Here is a 13,042-nt window from a genome sequence, read left to right on the forward strand (position 1 = left end):
GATAAAAATAATAATTCAATTGTACCAGTTGGGTCTACGAGAGTGTTGTCTAAAAATCAGCTTAAAATTTACGAAAGGGCTAGCATCCCGATGGCGCAGCTCTCCCACCCACATCCCGTCCCACGCCCCTGCATCCGCATCTCGCCCAGCGCTAGCGCCCGCGTCTATCGTAGGACCGCGCCGCTGCTCCCACCCTGCGCCTGCATGAGGAACCCACGTGGGTTGATCCACGGCTGTGCCCCAGCAGTAGCAAAAGGCGACTATAGTAGGCCATTGTTTGCCAGTTACCAGTGTCATGCGACACTCCGATCTACTTTAGAAACATCCAGAGGTATAACAATATATGTAACATCCAGATAAAACACTTGCAACATAAGTATGAAACACTTGAAACACATGCTTGAAAATATGTGTTAGAGTCATAGCAACATATGCAACATCCAGCTGGAACACTTGAAACATACGTCTGAAAACACATGAAACATTTGAAACATAAGCTTGCAACATGCGTATATTGTCATTGCAATAAATCAACATCTCAGATCTACTTTTGCAATATTCAGATTAAACACTGAAACATAAGCCTGAAACACTCGAAACACAGCGTTGTCGACGATCATGGCCTGCCTGGTGGGAAACTATGGTAGCCAGCATGTTCAGGTCAGGAGGACGTCGAGAGCTGCCTATCGTACACCCAGGCGCAGGCCTCCCCTTCTTGCCATGGTTCCCCTTCCTGCCATGGTGTCTTCGGCGAGCCGCGATGCACGCCATGGCCGTGACGGCGCGAGGTGGATGGGGTGCGGTGTAGGGCGCGGAGGAGCACGGGATGGGGCCGGGTGGAGCGCACCCACGCTAAAAAAGGCCGCGGCGGCTGGAGAGGGGCGTGGTGGATGCACCATGTGTCGATGGGGAAAAAATATCGCTATCTTTTTGAGAAAATGTAAAACACTTAGGCTTTGTTTGGCTTATCCCATATTCGGTATGTTCGGATTTTTTTTTCAGCCAGAATAATATTTTTCTCTCACAATAATTTAGCCAAAACAATATTTTTTAGCCAATTTAAACCAAATTTCGGACCAACGAGCGACCTTAGGATGGAGCGCAGCAGACATGTTAGACCCGATGGCTACGCAGGCCCGACAACGGGCCATCCGGACGGATATAACCGGACGGACGCGGTCACCAGAGAATTTCCATAAAATTTATAGGCACTAAAATATACGAGAAGTGGAAGAAATATTTGGGGCGCATGCTTTTGCTTTGCTTCGGGCTCCTATTTATAGCCAACTGCCCCGAAAGCGATCTCGCCTCGGCTCATCTCATTTTTCCATTCGCCCCCTCCACTGTTTCAATATCAATAATAATAAAAGGATTCTCGATTCGATTTCCTCGCGAATTTTTCTGGTGAGGGGCGGCGATCGGCTTCGGATCGGCGCAGCGGAGATGGTTGCCGTGGCGGCGGAGGTCCCGATCCGCGCTGCGGACGCCGTGCCGGCGGCGGAGAGGGAAGCGGTGAGGGCGGCGGCTGCGGAGGCGGCGGCGAAGGGCGGTGAGGGGGAATCGAGGAAGGAGGAGGTGAGGGATTATGAGAGCGACATGAGGAAGCTGGAGGAGCTGTTTTCGAAGCTGAACCCCTCGGCGGAGGAGTTCGTGCCGCCGTCGCGCCGCCGCGTGGACGGCGGCGCTCGTCGCCTCTCGGCCGACGCGCCCGTGTTCGTGTCGCCGGCGATCGACTACTACGCGCGCCACCACCAGCTCCCGCCGCCGCCGCTGCAGCAGCAGCAGCCGATGCACGTGCTTCAGTTTGTGGGTGGCGGCGGGGGGAGGGACTCCAGCAGCGATGGATCCGTCAATGGTCAGCCGAATCGACGGGTAATCATTGAATTGCCGAGTCCGATTCGGTGCGGATTGTCTCCGGGTAGGGGTTTGCAGTGGGCTGTTTCTGGTTCGATCGATCGGTCGGCTTTGGACTTTTTTGTGATGTTGATGGCTTTGGATTTTTGGTCACTCGCGCGCCATCGCTTGGGGGAGCTGATCTTTTGGGAGGGTTTTAGGTCTAGATTGGTTGCAATATAAAATTCAATCCATCTGCCAGGATCAATTGATACTGATACTCTATGATACATGGGATGTTTAAAAGATTCTTATCAGCTGATTACTTCCTGATCCCCAGCAAATGAATTTTCTGTTATGGTTTCTTTCTCCGTTATGTTCTCCCAACATATTGTTCGCCAGTGCTAAGTTGGGTAGTACAATTGGAGTGCTTTCTTGAGAATAATCAGCTGCATTTGGTCTGTGATTACAGAGAAGGAATGGTTTCATCCAGGGGAGAAGAAGGATGATGGGTGGTCGGCCTCGTCGAGCTGACAGGGAGGATAGTGTGCGGCGAACAGTCTATGTCTCTGACATTGATCAGCATGTAAATTCTTGAGAATGAGCTATCGTGTTTGGGTATATTTAGTTTTATTTTTTCTTGATCTGTCGATCCCTTTGATTTGCAGGTAACTGAACAGAAACTTGCTGAAGTTTTTTCAACCTGTGGACAGGTGTGTTCTAAGGTTCCTGATATTCAATCTAGTTGAGGTCATATGATTTTTATTCGTCTATATTCTGAACACCACAAATAACGAAATATGAACATCCTATCATTTTTCTTACATGTGCTTAGCTCCTTTGTAGGTTGTGTCTACTTTGTAAGCATGTCTGGTGGGTCCTCATGGTTATGTGTGTGCTAGTTGGTCTTTGGCCCTTTGGACTTTATGTTGATTGCAGCGGATGTATGTATTCTTTAGTAACTGGTTTTGCGCTAGGATGTATGAACTTGTTAACAAGTTGGATATGACTGTAGTTTCGTTGTTCCTGAGTAATGAAATTCCGGTTCCCTCAGTATGGGGGAAAAACTGATCACAACATTTGTCTCTTCGGGCTTAAAGATTGCAGGGGGCACACTTATTATCTGCAAGTTGCAAATACATGGTTTTAAACTTATATTGTTGGACATTCTGTGCCTTGTTAGAATACTGGCATCTTTGCATTATAAATAAGCTATCATGTGTACAATTGAAATCTTAGTCTGTAATTTGTAGGATAGGTGAACAAAGAATGAATTTGCAATATAATCTGTACACATATTTTCAATTTTGAACTTAATTGGGTGCCATCTGGTCATCTGGACTTATAATTCAGTTAATTGCACACAAAAAATTAAATCAGTTACTTGTTATTTATAACGAATTCCCATATTTTTTAGGTTTGCCATGTTTTCTTGTATAGACACTAGCCAAAGTATAATGTCTCTTGCAGAATTAAGATCAACGTGGTCTAACCTTTTGAATCAATCATATACTTAAAATGCTTTTCATGGAATTGCAGATTTGTGCTTCTGGTATACTTTTGTCAAGAAAGCAGGCATCTATTTTTTATTCATCTGAGAAAGTAGGGCAGACCCAGTGCCGGAGGCTCCCACATGAGTGGGGTCTGGGGAAGGGAAAAACCGAGGCAAGCCTTCCCCCCGCAAAATTTGCGGAGAGGCTGCTTCGAACCCACGACCTGGTGACTCAGTGAGACAGCTCTCACCACTGCACCAGACCTGGTGACTCATCTGAGAAAGTAGAAACAAAAATTTTCTCTTGGGTAATGGACACTGAGCTTGTAAGTCCTGTGCGTAATGCGCCCATGAAATGATGATGGTGAGGTCTCCTTGAGTGCTCATGTAGACCATAGTCTTTAGGCGCGTTGTTTGCCCCCTTGTGCTCCCTGTGCTCAAATCTATTTGATCCAACCAGGCAGCAATGCCTCCAGATACTGAAGCTGCAGGTCCAGCCAAGCCATTTTCCAGGGTTTCCTGTTTCATTTGTTATGCTTGGGTGTTGAGAGAGAGAGAGAGAGAGAGAGAGAGAGAGAGAGAGAGAGGGTACATGGGTTTTTTACCTGTGTGGCCACATGGTCCTCCTGCTTGCCCGATGTGTACTCCCTCCTTGCCTAGAAAGCATCAAGTTGGTACACTAATCCCTAGTTTCTACCTAAGATTGGTTAGAAATATTAAGGAAAGATGGAAGTTTGAGGCATTGTGTTCAGATTGATAAGCATGAATATGGTTCTTAGTCACAAAATAAAAAGAATGATTCTTCCTTTGGCATTTCAAAAGGGATAGTGACATCAAACTGGGGTAGATGGATTATATTATTTCGCGAAACATGAGTACTACCCATATGGAGAGTTTAAATTTAAATCCATATTATGTAAACAGGTAGCTTAAACATGGTCATTTCACTGCACCCTGTCCACTGCAGTTTCAAAATGCTTCATAATGTGGGCGATGCTGTGTGGTTACATTTTATCTCCCTTGTTTGACTTATTATGACACATCTTTTTCACATGTAGGTGGTAGATTGCCGTATCTGTGGTGATCCTAACTCAGTGCTCCGTTTTGCTTTTATTGAGTTTGCTGATGATGGTAGTAGCTTTTGACATGCCAATTGTTATTTGATAGTCCTATGTTGGTGTAAGAAACATTCCTTAATGAAGCTGCATTTTCTGTAGTTGGTGCACAAGCAGCACTAGCGCTTGGTGGAACCGTGCTTGGCTTTTATCCTGTCAAGGTTCTACCATCAAAGACAGCAATTTTACCTGTGAACCCTAAATTTCTTCCTCGAGTAAGTAGACAGATAAATTTACATTATCTATTAATGTTAAATCTCTGTAGTAAATGCATTATCTTTATTTACCTGCAGACTGAGGATGAAAAAGAAATGGTATCCAGGACTGTGTATTGTACTAACATTGACAAGAAGGTATGCTTTGTGCTATATCATTTTTGTTTCCCTTTTATTATGGTAATGTTAATTGGTGAAGCCTCTCCGCAGATTTGCGGGGGGAAGGCTGCCTTGGTTTTTCCCTTCCCCAGACCCCACTCATGTGGGAGCCTCCGGCACTGGGTCTGCCCTTTTTTAATGTCAATTGGTGAAATGTGAAAATAAAAGGACATTTCAAATGCTAAGGTCTCCTTTTGAGGCCTTCTATTTTCTTTTTTCCGCTCAAATGCTATATATAATTATTGTACTACAACTTAAGGCACATATGTTTACATAGAAACCAAGTGTGTTTGGGTGTGTGTAGGGGTTCTTGCCCCTTTTTCTTCTTAATATAATAAAGGAGAAAAAATTGTATTACAACTTATTTTTTTGTGTAGATTGGAGAAGATGAAGTGAAGCAATTCTTCGAGGGAACATGTGGTGAAGTATGTGACCTCTATGCTCTTATTGTAGGCATGTGTTCTTTTACATGACTGAGTATAAATAATCTGGATACATAATTATCTTCACTTTTCCTTTAGGTTTCTCGTCTGAGGCTACTTGGTGATTATGTGCACTCCACATGCATTGCTTTTGTTGAGTTTGTCCAAGTAAGTAAAAATAGAACTTCAAAATTTAATATCGTCCCAAATAAATCAATTTCTATATCAGAAATAATGCCAAACACAGTAAATGAACAACACAAACACTTTTTCATGTAAACATTCCCTGTTGTAAATCGTCTAATTGGCGATTGCTTTCATGCTTTGTAGCAATTTCGTCATTGAACTTAGCTTTTCCATCCTTCCACATCTTATTTCCTTCAGACTGGATGATTCACTTTGATTCTGCTCAAATGCTTAGTATTTACCTGATTCATATTTGGATAATTTATTTGCTTTGCAGCTGACATCATTGATTAAGCATTAGTTATCCAAGTAACTAAGGGCTATTAGCAGTCATTTGAATTTTTCGTTTCTGTTTTGGGTGGCAAGTTTCAAGAGTTTCTACTGTATTAGAAAGCTTCTTGTACATTATTATCATGTAGAACTATGTCAAGCTATAAGGACTTTTCGTTTCCTAACAGATAAAGTAAGGTCAATTACTGATTCACGCCACAAGCATCGTAGCTTTATCCACTGACACCTTTCTCCTGGCTTCATCTGCTTCTCATCTTCCAACTGCTTTTATTCTGTGTCAGCTGCCAGTCTTCTAGAAACTTGTCACTCCCTCTTACAATATTTGTCCATGGCCTCAGGGATATATGTTCCACAAGATTTCTCCATTGAGGAGATCAAGACTGTAGTTTATCTATATTTTCATTATCTAACTCTAAACTAATAAAATGCTTTGAAAGAAGATAAGTACTAAAGTTATATTATTTGTTAGGGATATAGATGGTCATTTTACTTTAATTTTTTTTTCCTGGAAATAGCACATCCTTGGTGGCTATGGATGAATATTGTAGAACAGAGGGATTATTTTACATCCTCTTACACGGCACACATAACCATATGTGTTCACATTACTTGGATCATTTATGACTTTATGCTTCTCAGTCTTGAGTCCTAATTGTTATAACATAGATACTTCAAATGACCATGTCTTTTTTTTGTCGTAGTTTCTGATTTTTGAAAACATACTGATATAATACATGCGCCTGTAAGGTCAGCAAAAGTTGTGGGCAATTTTGTGGTTTATGTTGGGCGACGTCCTGTCAGCAGCAAACAAGCACCCAGCAACCTTGAACTTTCAAGTATAAGAAACTTATAAGAACATACTTTCAACTGAAACATTCCTGTTTTAGCGAATTTCGCTCACCATGTCGCAAAGCAATTAACTTCCAAGTAGTACGGAAACAAACTTGGGCTTCATTAATGTTTATGATCTCTTTGGTGATCCAAAATAGAGCTATGATCAGTTACTTTGCATGCAGAGAATTGAAATGTATACCTGTATATGTAATGTAATTTTAACATGTCATATCCTGAAAAGTTAAATAAAACATGCAGTTCCACTGGTTACCCAATGAGTCATATCTCGACGAGTTGTCTATCAATGGTGTCTCCACAAAGTAACACTGTAATTATCGTACTACAGTATAAAAACAAGCAGTGAGCATTTTGATTATATGTTTGAACCTAATAAAACCATGATATTATTGAAGTTTTTAAGAAATATGTCAATTTTTTAAAATCGTTAAACTTCATGCATCCAAACGCACCCTTTATATTTTAGTGTCCCCTGAGGTGCGCAAGCACAACACTAGTCAGGCAAGCTCTGCCTAATCTAGCAATCTCCAATAGGTGATCCGGCAGGCCTGGCCTTATCTGGTTATGTTGTGTACTTGTGTTGACTAGGACTTATGTGCCTAGGCAGGCTAGGTGACACCTTGGGCAATTAATTCCTTATCGAAGTAATAGTTTCATTAGATAAACACAATTCATCTGGATGACTTTTTCTGACAAACTCAAGTTAGCAACAGAACAGTGATTTATCTCACTTATGTGGGCTGTGCATTGCTAGATTTTTTTTAAGAAAATTATCTTTCGATACAAAACAAGTATGCAGAGGTATTAAAAAAGGATCACAAGAGTTTCTTTCTTCTCTTTGACACCTGCATTTCTCTCTGCCTCTAGCACCACTTCTATTTTTGTTTCCTTTTAATGATATGATATGAAACCGATATATCTTTGAATGGATGAGATGTTTATGTGCCTGACTATTTGTTCCTTTTTGGAGCTTGACCGTTTAAAATTCTGTTTATGCAGGCAGATAGTGCTATTCTTGCTCTGAACTGCAGTGGCATTGTTCTTGGAACGCTTCCTGTTAGGCAAGAACATTTTTTTTTGCATGTGTTCGAAAGTTCTGACTATGGTAAGGGTGTCTGTTGCCCATTTTTTTGCTTACCCTACTCTGTACTGCTGATTTTTGCAGGGTGAGCCCATCAAAGACACCAGTCCGCCCTCGATCGCCCCGTGTGACGTCATACTGAGTTTGGCTCATCTGAAGCCGTCGTTCAGGGCAGCAAATTTCTGGGTACTAAGCCTTAGTCGTGTGGCCTTAGAGACTGTCGTGTCACGGATCAGTAATTCTTGTCGAGCAGAGTTCTCGTTGGTTAAAAATCTAGTCTAGTAGAAGGCCCCTCAGCTGATGTTTCTCAGATCAGAGACCCATCTGTATGGTCGCTGGGAGATCTATTTTGACCTCCTTTTTTCTTTTTTTTTTTGGTCTTTGTTATCATGGTTGGATTCTATAGCAGCCTTTGACAGGCATTCGAACAATAATGTCTATGGCTTATCTTATCTGCTTTCGTCTTTAAGCATGTTTCCCAGTGACTGCTGTTGTGCACAAATGCTGTTACTGCAATATGCAAGACAGGCCTGAGGCACTCGCCCTGTAACTGCATGTCTAACATATGCATAATCTTTTATTTAGAAGGAAGTCGGTCCATATAGTCCACGATGTCAAAGTTAGATTACGGAAAACGGTGTGGGATTATCGTAGCGCTGTTTGGTTTAGGGGTGGCCAAGGGAACGGTAATGCAGTTAGCCGCCGGCGTTGTCAATTACATGGAAACTACTATAAAAGCTATTTGTTTCGTTCCCTGTGGAAATTGGAGTGCTTTCCATTCGCCCTTTTTTCTTGTCTTTGGATTTGGAAGACGGACTGGGCAGGGGCAGGGGCCGCGTAGATTGCGGCCGCTGGGCTTCGTCTTCGACCGGATTGTCAGTGCAGTGGCATCACAGGTTCAGACTTCAGAACAAATCGATGTTCGTGTCCATTCGACAAGAGTCTCAACGTGCACCAAATCCAGATCACGTGGTTCGCATCTTTGATACTAGTACTACTAAAACTGAGCGCGCTGAGCAAGCTTGCGCATTGAGCTATAATTTAACAACACTTGAATTTTGCACTTAAGATCGTAATTGGCTAATAATTGCATATTTGCGGTCAGATGGGTGTAACCGAGCCTTATTCTCCAATGAGGCTTCGTTTGTAGGATGCCTTGTTTGTGTTGAAATATAAAATGGTTTGCTCACTTTTCATATCATTTTAATTTATTTTGGTTAACTTGTTACGACAATTATACGGCATGGGCGTCCTGTCCCGTGACCCGCGCCCGGACGAGGCCCCTCACACGTGGCTCCATCTCCTAAAAAAAAATCGCCACTCCTCGTCTGCTCATCCCGTGACCCTTGAGGCCGTGACGCAAGATTTCGCCTCCAACTTCGAGCGCGAGTGCTGCCGCCCCAAGTGCCGAGGCCGAGCCGCCCGAGTGACACCCGGTTGCTGCCCCGCGCCCCCGCCTGGGCCTAGCGCTTGTCATCGAGATGGGCTGCGCGCGTGGCCGTTCATCCGCCGGGCCCCTTCCCCTACCGTGTGCCCGTCTCCTGCCGCGTCGTGCCCTTCCCCCTACTGAGGAGTCCCGAGCTTCCTGGCTACCACAGTTCCCCACCAGGTAGCTGTGTTTCAAGTGTTTCAGACGTTTTAAACTTATGTTTTAAGTATTTTATCTGGATGTTTCAAAAGTAGATCTGGGATGTTGCATCTGTTGCAATGACAATATATGCATGTTGCAAGCCTATGTTAAGTGTTTGAGATGTATGTTTCAAGTGTTCCATCTAGATGTTGCATATGTTGCTATGGCTCTATCTGCATGTTTCTAAGTGTATGTTTCGAGTGTTCATATGTTTAATATGTTGCAAGTGTTTCATCTAGATGTTGTAAAAGAAGATTTGGATGTTGCATATGTTGCTATGTCTATACACGTATGCTTCAAGCACATGTTTCAAGTGTTTCAACTATTTCAGATGTATGTTGCAAATGTACTAATCTTGATGTTTTAAAAGTAGATCGGGGTATTGCATGGCGTGACCGGTGGCTATTGTTGCTGCTGGGCGCAGCCGTGGGTCAACCCACATGGGTTTCCCCGTGCGGGGTGCAGGGGTGGACGCGGGGACAGACGCGGGCGCTGGAGTTGGGCGGGACACAGGCATGGGGCATGGGGTGAGATGCGGACGCGGGAGCGGCACATGTGTGGGAGTCGCCTCCGGACGCGACGTCCCGGAAATCCGAGCGCTAGGCCTTCCCAACTTACTACTAGAGACAGATGCTTTGAGTTTGAATTTTAGCTAGCATAATTAAATAAAAATAAGTTGTTGCACGTCTCTATTCTACGACTAGGATCTGAAGCCTCCACGTAAGATGAAGTGTGTCAAATATAAAGTGAATGTTCGTTTTTTGTATCAGCTTAAATTTTTTTATTAAATTGACCGGGGGTTAAAACTTTTTAATTAAATTTGCACGAGCTCAATATTTAGTTGGGGTTTAAACACGAGAAGGATCAAATACAGAGACCGGTTGCCCAAAAAGAAAAAACTCCGCGCCTTCGGAAACTCGGAGAAGCGTCACCTACCACGCTTTCTGAGTGCCACGAGCCCACGACGCACCAATCGTCGATCAGACGTACTACCTGTATATACAAAGCAGAGAAACACACGCACGCGGACCGTGGCGCTGTCAGCCAGCAGTCCTGCACACGGGCCCATCGACTTTGATCAACGATGGCCACCTCTCTCCGCCATTTCGCCGGCCTGGGCTATTTCCCCGCCGCGGCGTCTAGCTCTGGATTCACCTGCTTCCTGCGCCGCGACACTCCCAATTTCTGCGCCTTCGTGGCGCTCCGTCCGATCAGGCCGTCTGCCGCCACGGTCACGGCAAAGGCCTCCGCCTCTCCGTCTACCGTGGAACAGCACGTGCAGGCCGTCCCGTGCCACAGCGGCGACTCATCGCCGGCGTCATCGTCAGCAGCCGTCCCGGCACCGCTGCGGGTGGGGATCGTCGGGTTCGGCAACTTCGGACAGTTCATAGCGGGTGGCGTGCAGCGGCAGGGCCACACAGTGTTGGCGGTACTCCACCTACTGCGCCCAACATGGGATTGGTTTCTTCAGAAGCGTCGACGCCCTGTGCGAGGAGCAGCTGGACGTGCTGCTCATCTGCAGCTCCATCCTGTCCACGGAGGGAGTCGTCCGAGCCATCCCCTTCCACATGCTCCGCCCCGACACCATCGTCGCCGACGTGCTCTCCGTCAAGGAGTTTCCCCGCAACCTCCTCCTAGAGGTAACCATGTCGTACCTTCTGATGTTTGACGACTGATTGGTTTGGGCTGGGCGAAACAAGAAGCGAACAGGCAGTCACAGGCTGCGATCCAAACGGCCGCATAGTATTCTCCGCCGTTCACCAACATCAACTCAGCTGTCAAACCAATGGGCTGTATCCACCAATCAGCCCCATTAGCTTTTATTAGCCCATGTTTAACATTTCTACTTGGCACCGGAAACTCAGAACTAATTTTTAGCTCTATGTATCAACACCCCTACGCCTATTCCGTGGTCCAGAATTCGTTACTTGATTTTCTCTGAATTTCTGGGTGACGACGACAACAAAGACGTTAACCCTAATGTTGGACTTACCAACTCCACTTACAATGAATGGTGCATCGCTGTGTCTGGAATCCGGAATGAGGATTGTTGAGACACTGATACATTGCTAATTTGTCAGGTTCTCCCACCGGGATTTGGGATCATCTGTACACACCCGATGTTCGGTCCGGAGAGTGGTAAACATGGCTGGGACAAGCTTCCCTTCGTCTTTGACAAAGTCCGTGTCGCGGAAGACGGCGATCAGGCGGCAAAGTGCGACCAGTTCTTGAGCATATTTGAACAGGAGGTAGGTAATTCACAGTGGACCATTTGTGGGAGTAATTTTGGGTCAGGACAAAGTGACTGACTAGAGTTACTGAACATGTGGATTTATTTTGTGTTTCATTTCGTTCTAAATGATTCTTGTAGGGATGTAGGATGGTGCAGATGTCATGCGCAGAGCATGATCGCTATGCTGCAGGAAGTCAATTCATCACGCACACAATTGGGAGGTCAGCAACATTATATTTACATATCTGGAATGTTTTGGCTGTCATTGCTCCAAATTGTTTCCTATCTGGCTGCTGAGCGTCATGCTATAAATAACTCACGTTGTTTTGTGCAGGGTTTTATCACAACTGAACCTCAAGTCAACCCCAATCAACACCAAGGGTTATGAGACCTTGCTGCAACTTGTAAGTGGTGAATGGCATGGTCTTGTCCATTCTTGATTGCTTAGATGAGGGGCTCTTATCGCCTACTACGAACCTTGCAGACCAAGAACACCTTAAGCGACAGTTTCGATCTGTACTACGGGCTCTTCATGTACAATATCAATGCCACAGAGCAGGCAAGTGCTCTCCACTCTCCATAAGCTGTGCTATCCCTATCCCCTCGATACATCATGCATTCGTTGCATAAGCTGGTTTTGGTTAGCCTGTAATGCATATAGCGCAATTGTTTGTTAACAGTATATATGCCTAAAAGCTCAAACATCAGCCTAATTTTTCACTACTTCACGTGCAGCTCGACAACCTGGAAATGGCATTTGAGAAGGTGAGACAGATGCTGTCTGGCAGGCTCCACGACTTCATATGAAAACAGATTGTGGAGAGGGCGGCCCCTGTGCCAGCGGATCCTTCAGGAAAATTGGCAAATGGTTTGTCCAGTTCTCCTGCAGCTCGCCTCTTATAGACAGTAACTGAAGAAAAGAAGACACATGTATCCCCCGTTTCCTACGCTTTAACCGGATACTTGCTGCCCACGGAAATGCCAATCTGTACATCTTCCTAACTATTACTTCGTCCTAAATTATAGTTCACTTTGATTTTGTCTTAAGTTAAACTTCTCTAAACTTGACATGTTTTTTTTTAATATTGATATCTACAAGTTTAAATAAATTCTCTATCAAAATATATCAGACATCATATTGCATGAAAAATCTAATAAAAATGATGTTTTAGATGTTGGTGGATTTTTCTACAAAATTTGATCAAAGATAAAAATATGTTTAACTTAGGACAAAACCAAAGTGAAACAGAGTTTAAAACAGTGGGAGTACGTCGTTGTTGTAAGTCTGCAGTTTCCATAGTTGTTACTATTGGCTAGACCATTAAGAGTATAAGGCCACTGCTCTCCTCTTTGTTCCAGATCTCTCCCCTCACTTCGAGGCTTTTTGCTTGCTAATGTAATAGGAAGTTTGACAAATTTTATAAAAAAGATCTATAATACCAAATAAGTATATTATAAACATATACTTTATGATGTTATTATTATTGACATATGCAATAGTTTATTACTACATTTAAAATCTACAATTGGAAC

General features: G+C 44.1%; 1 protein-coding gene and 1 pseudogene across 1 annotated transcript; both read left to right on the forward strand.

Moving 5' to 3' along the window:
- The first annotated feature begins 1,286 nt into the window (after nucleotides 1-1,286).
- On the forward strand, nucleotides 1,287-8,098 carry LOC136520285 (polyadenylate-binding protein-interacting protein 8-like). The gene is made up of 10 exons (XM_066513737.1): nucleotides 1,287-1,872; nucleotides 2,306-2,419; nucleotides 2,502-2,546; nucleotides 4,384-4,456; nucleotides 4,543-4,655; nucleotides 4,734-4,793; nucleotides 5,192-5,239; nucleotides 5,336-5,404; nucleotides 7,565-7,626; nucleotides 7,731-8,098. The coding sequence occupies exons 1-10, from the start codon at nucleotides 1,444-1,446 to the stop codon at nucleotides 7,786-7,788; spliced, it is 1,071 nt and encodes a 356-aa protein (XP_066369834.1). The 5' UTR covers nucleotides 1,287-1,443; the 3' UTR covers nucleotides 7,789-8,098.
- Nucleotides 8,099-10,323: 2,225 nt separating this feature from the next.
- Nucleotides 10,324-12,556, forward strand: LOC136521770 (arogenate dehydrogenase 1, chloroplastic-like; annotated as a pseudogene).
- Nucleotides 12,557-13,042: the final 486 nt, after the last annotated feature.

Source organism: Miscanthus floridulus, chromosome 18, assembly GCF_019320115.1.
Source record: "Miscanthus floridulus cultivar M001 chromosome 18, ASM1932011v1, whole genome shotgun sequence".
Taxonomy (NCBI): domain Eukaryota; kingdom Viridiplantae; phylum Streptophyta; class Magnoliopsida; order Poales; family Poaceae; genus Miscanthus; species Miscanthus floridulus.

Excerpts from the sequence above, each read along its gene's own strand:
- LOC136520285 (XM_066513737.1), top strand. The coding sequence starts at position 1,444 with ATGGTTGCCGTGGCGGCGGAGGTCCCGATCCGCGCTGCGGACGCCGTG. Across the intron at positions 1,873-2,305 it reads ATGGTCAGCCGAATCGACGG|AGAAGGAATGGTTTCATCCA; the intron begins GTAATCATTGAA and ends CTGTGATTACAG. Across the intron at positions 4,656-4,733 it reads ACCCTAAATTTCTTCCTCGA|ACTGAGGATGAAAAAGAAAT; the intron begins GTAAGTAGACAG and ends ATTTACCTGCAG.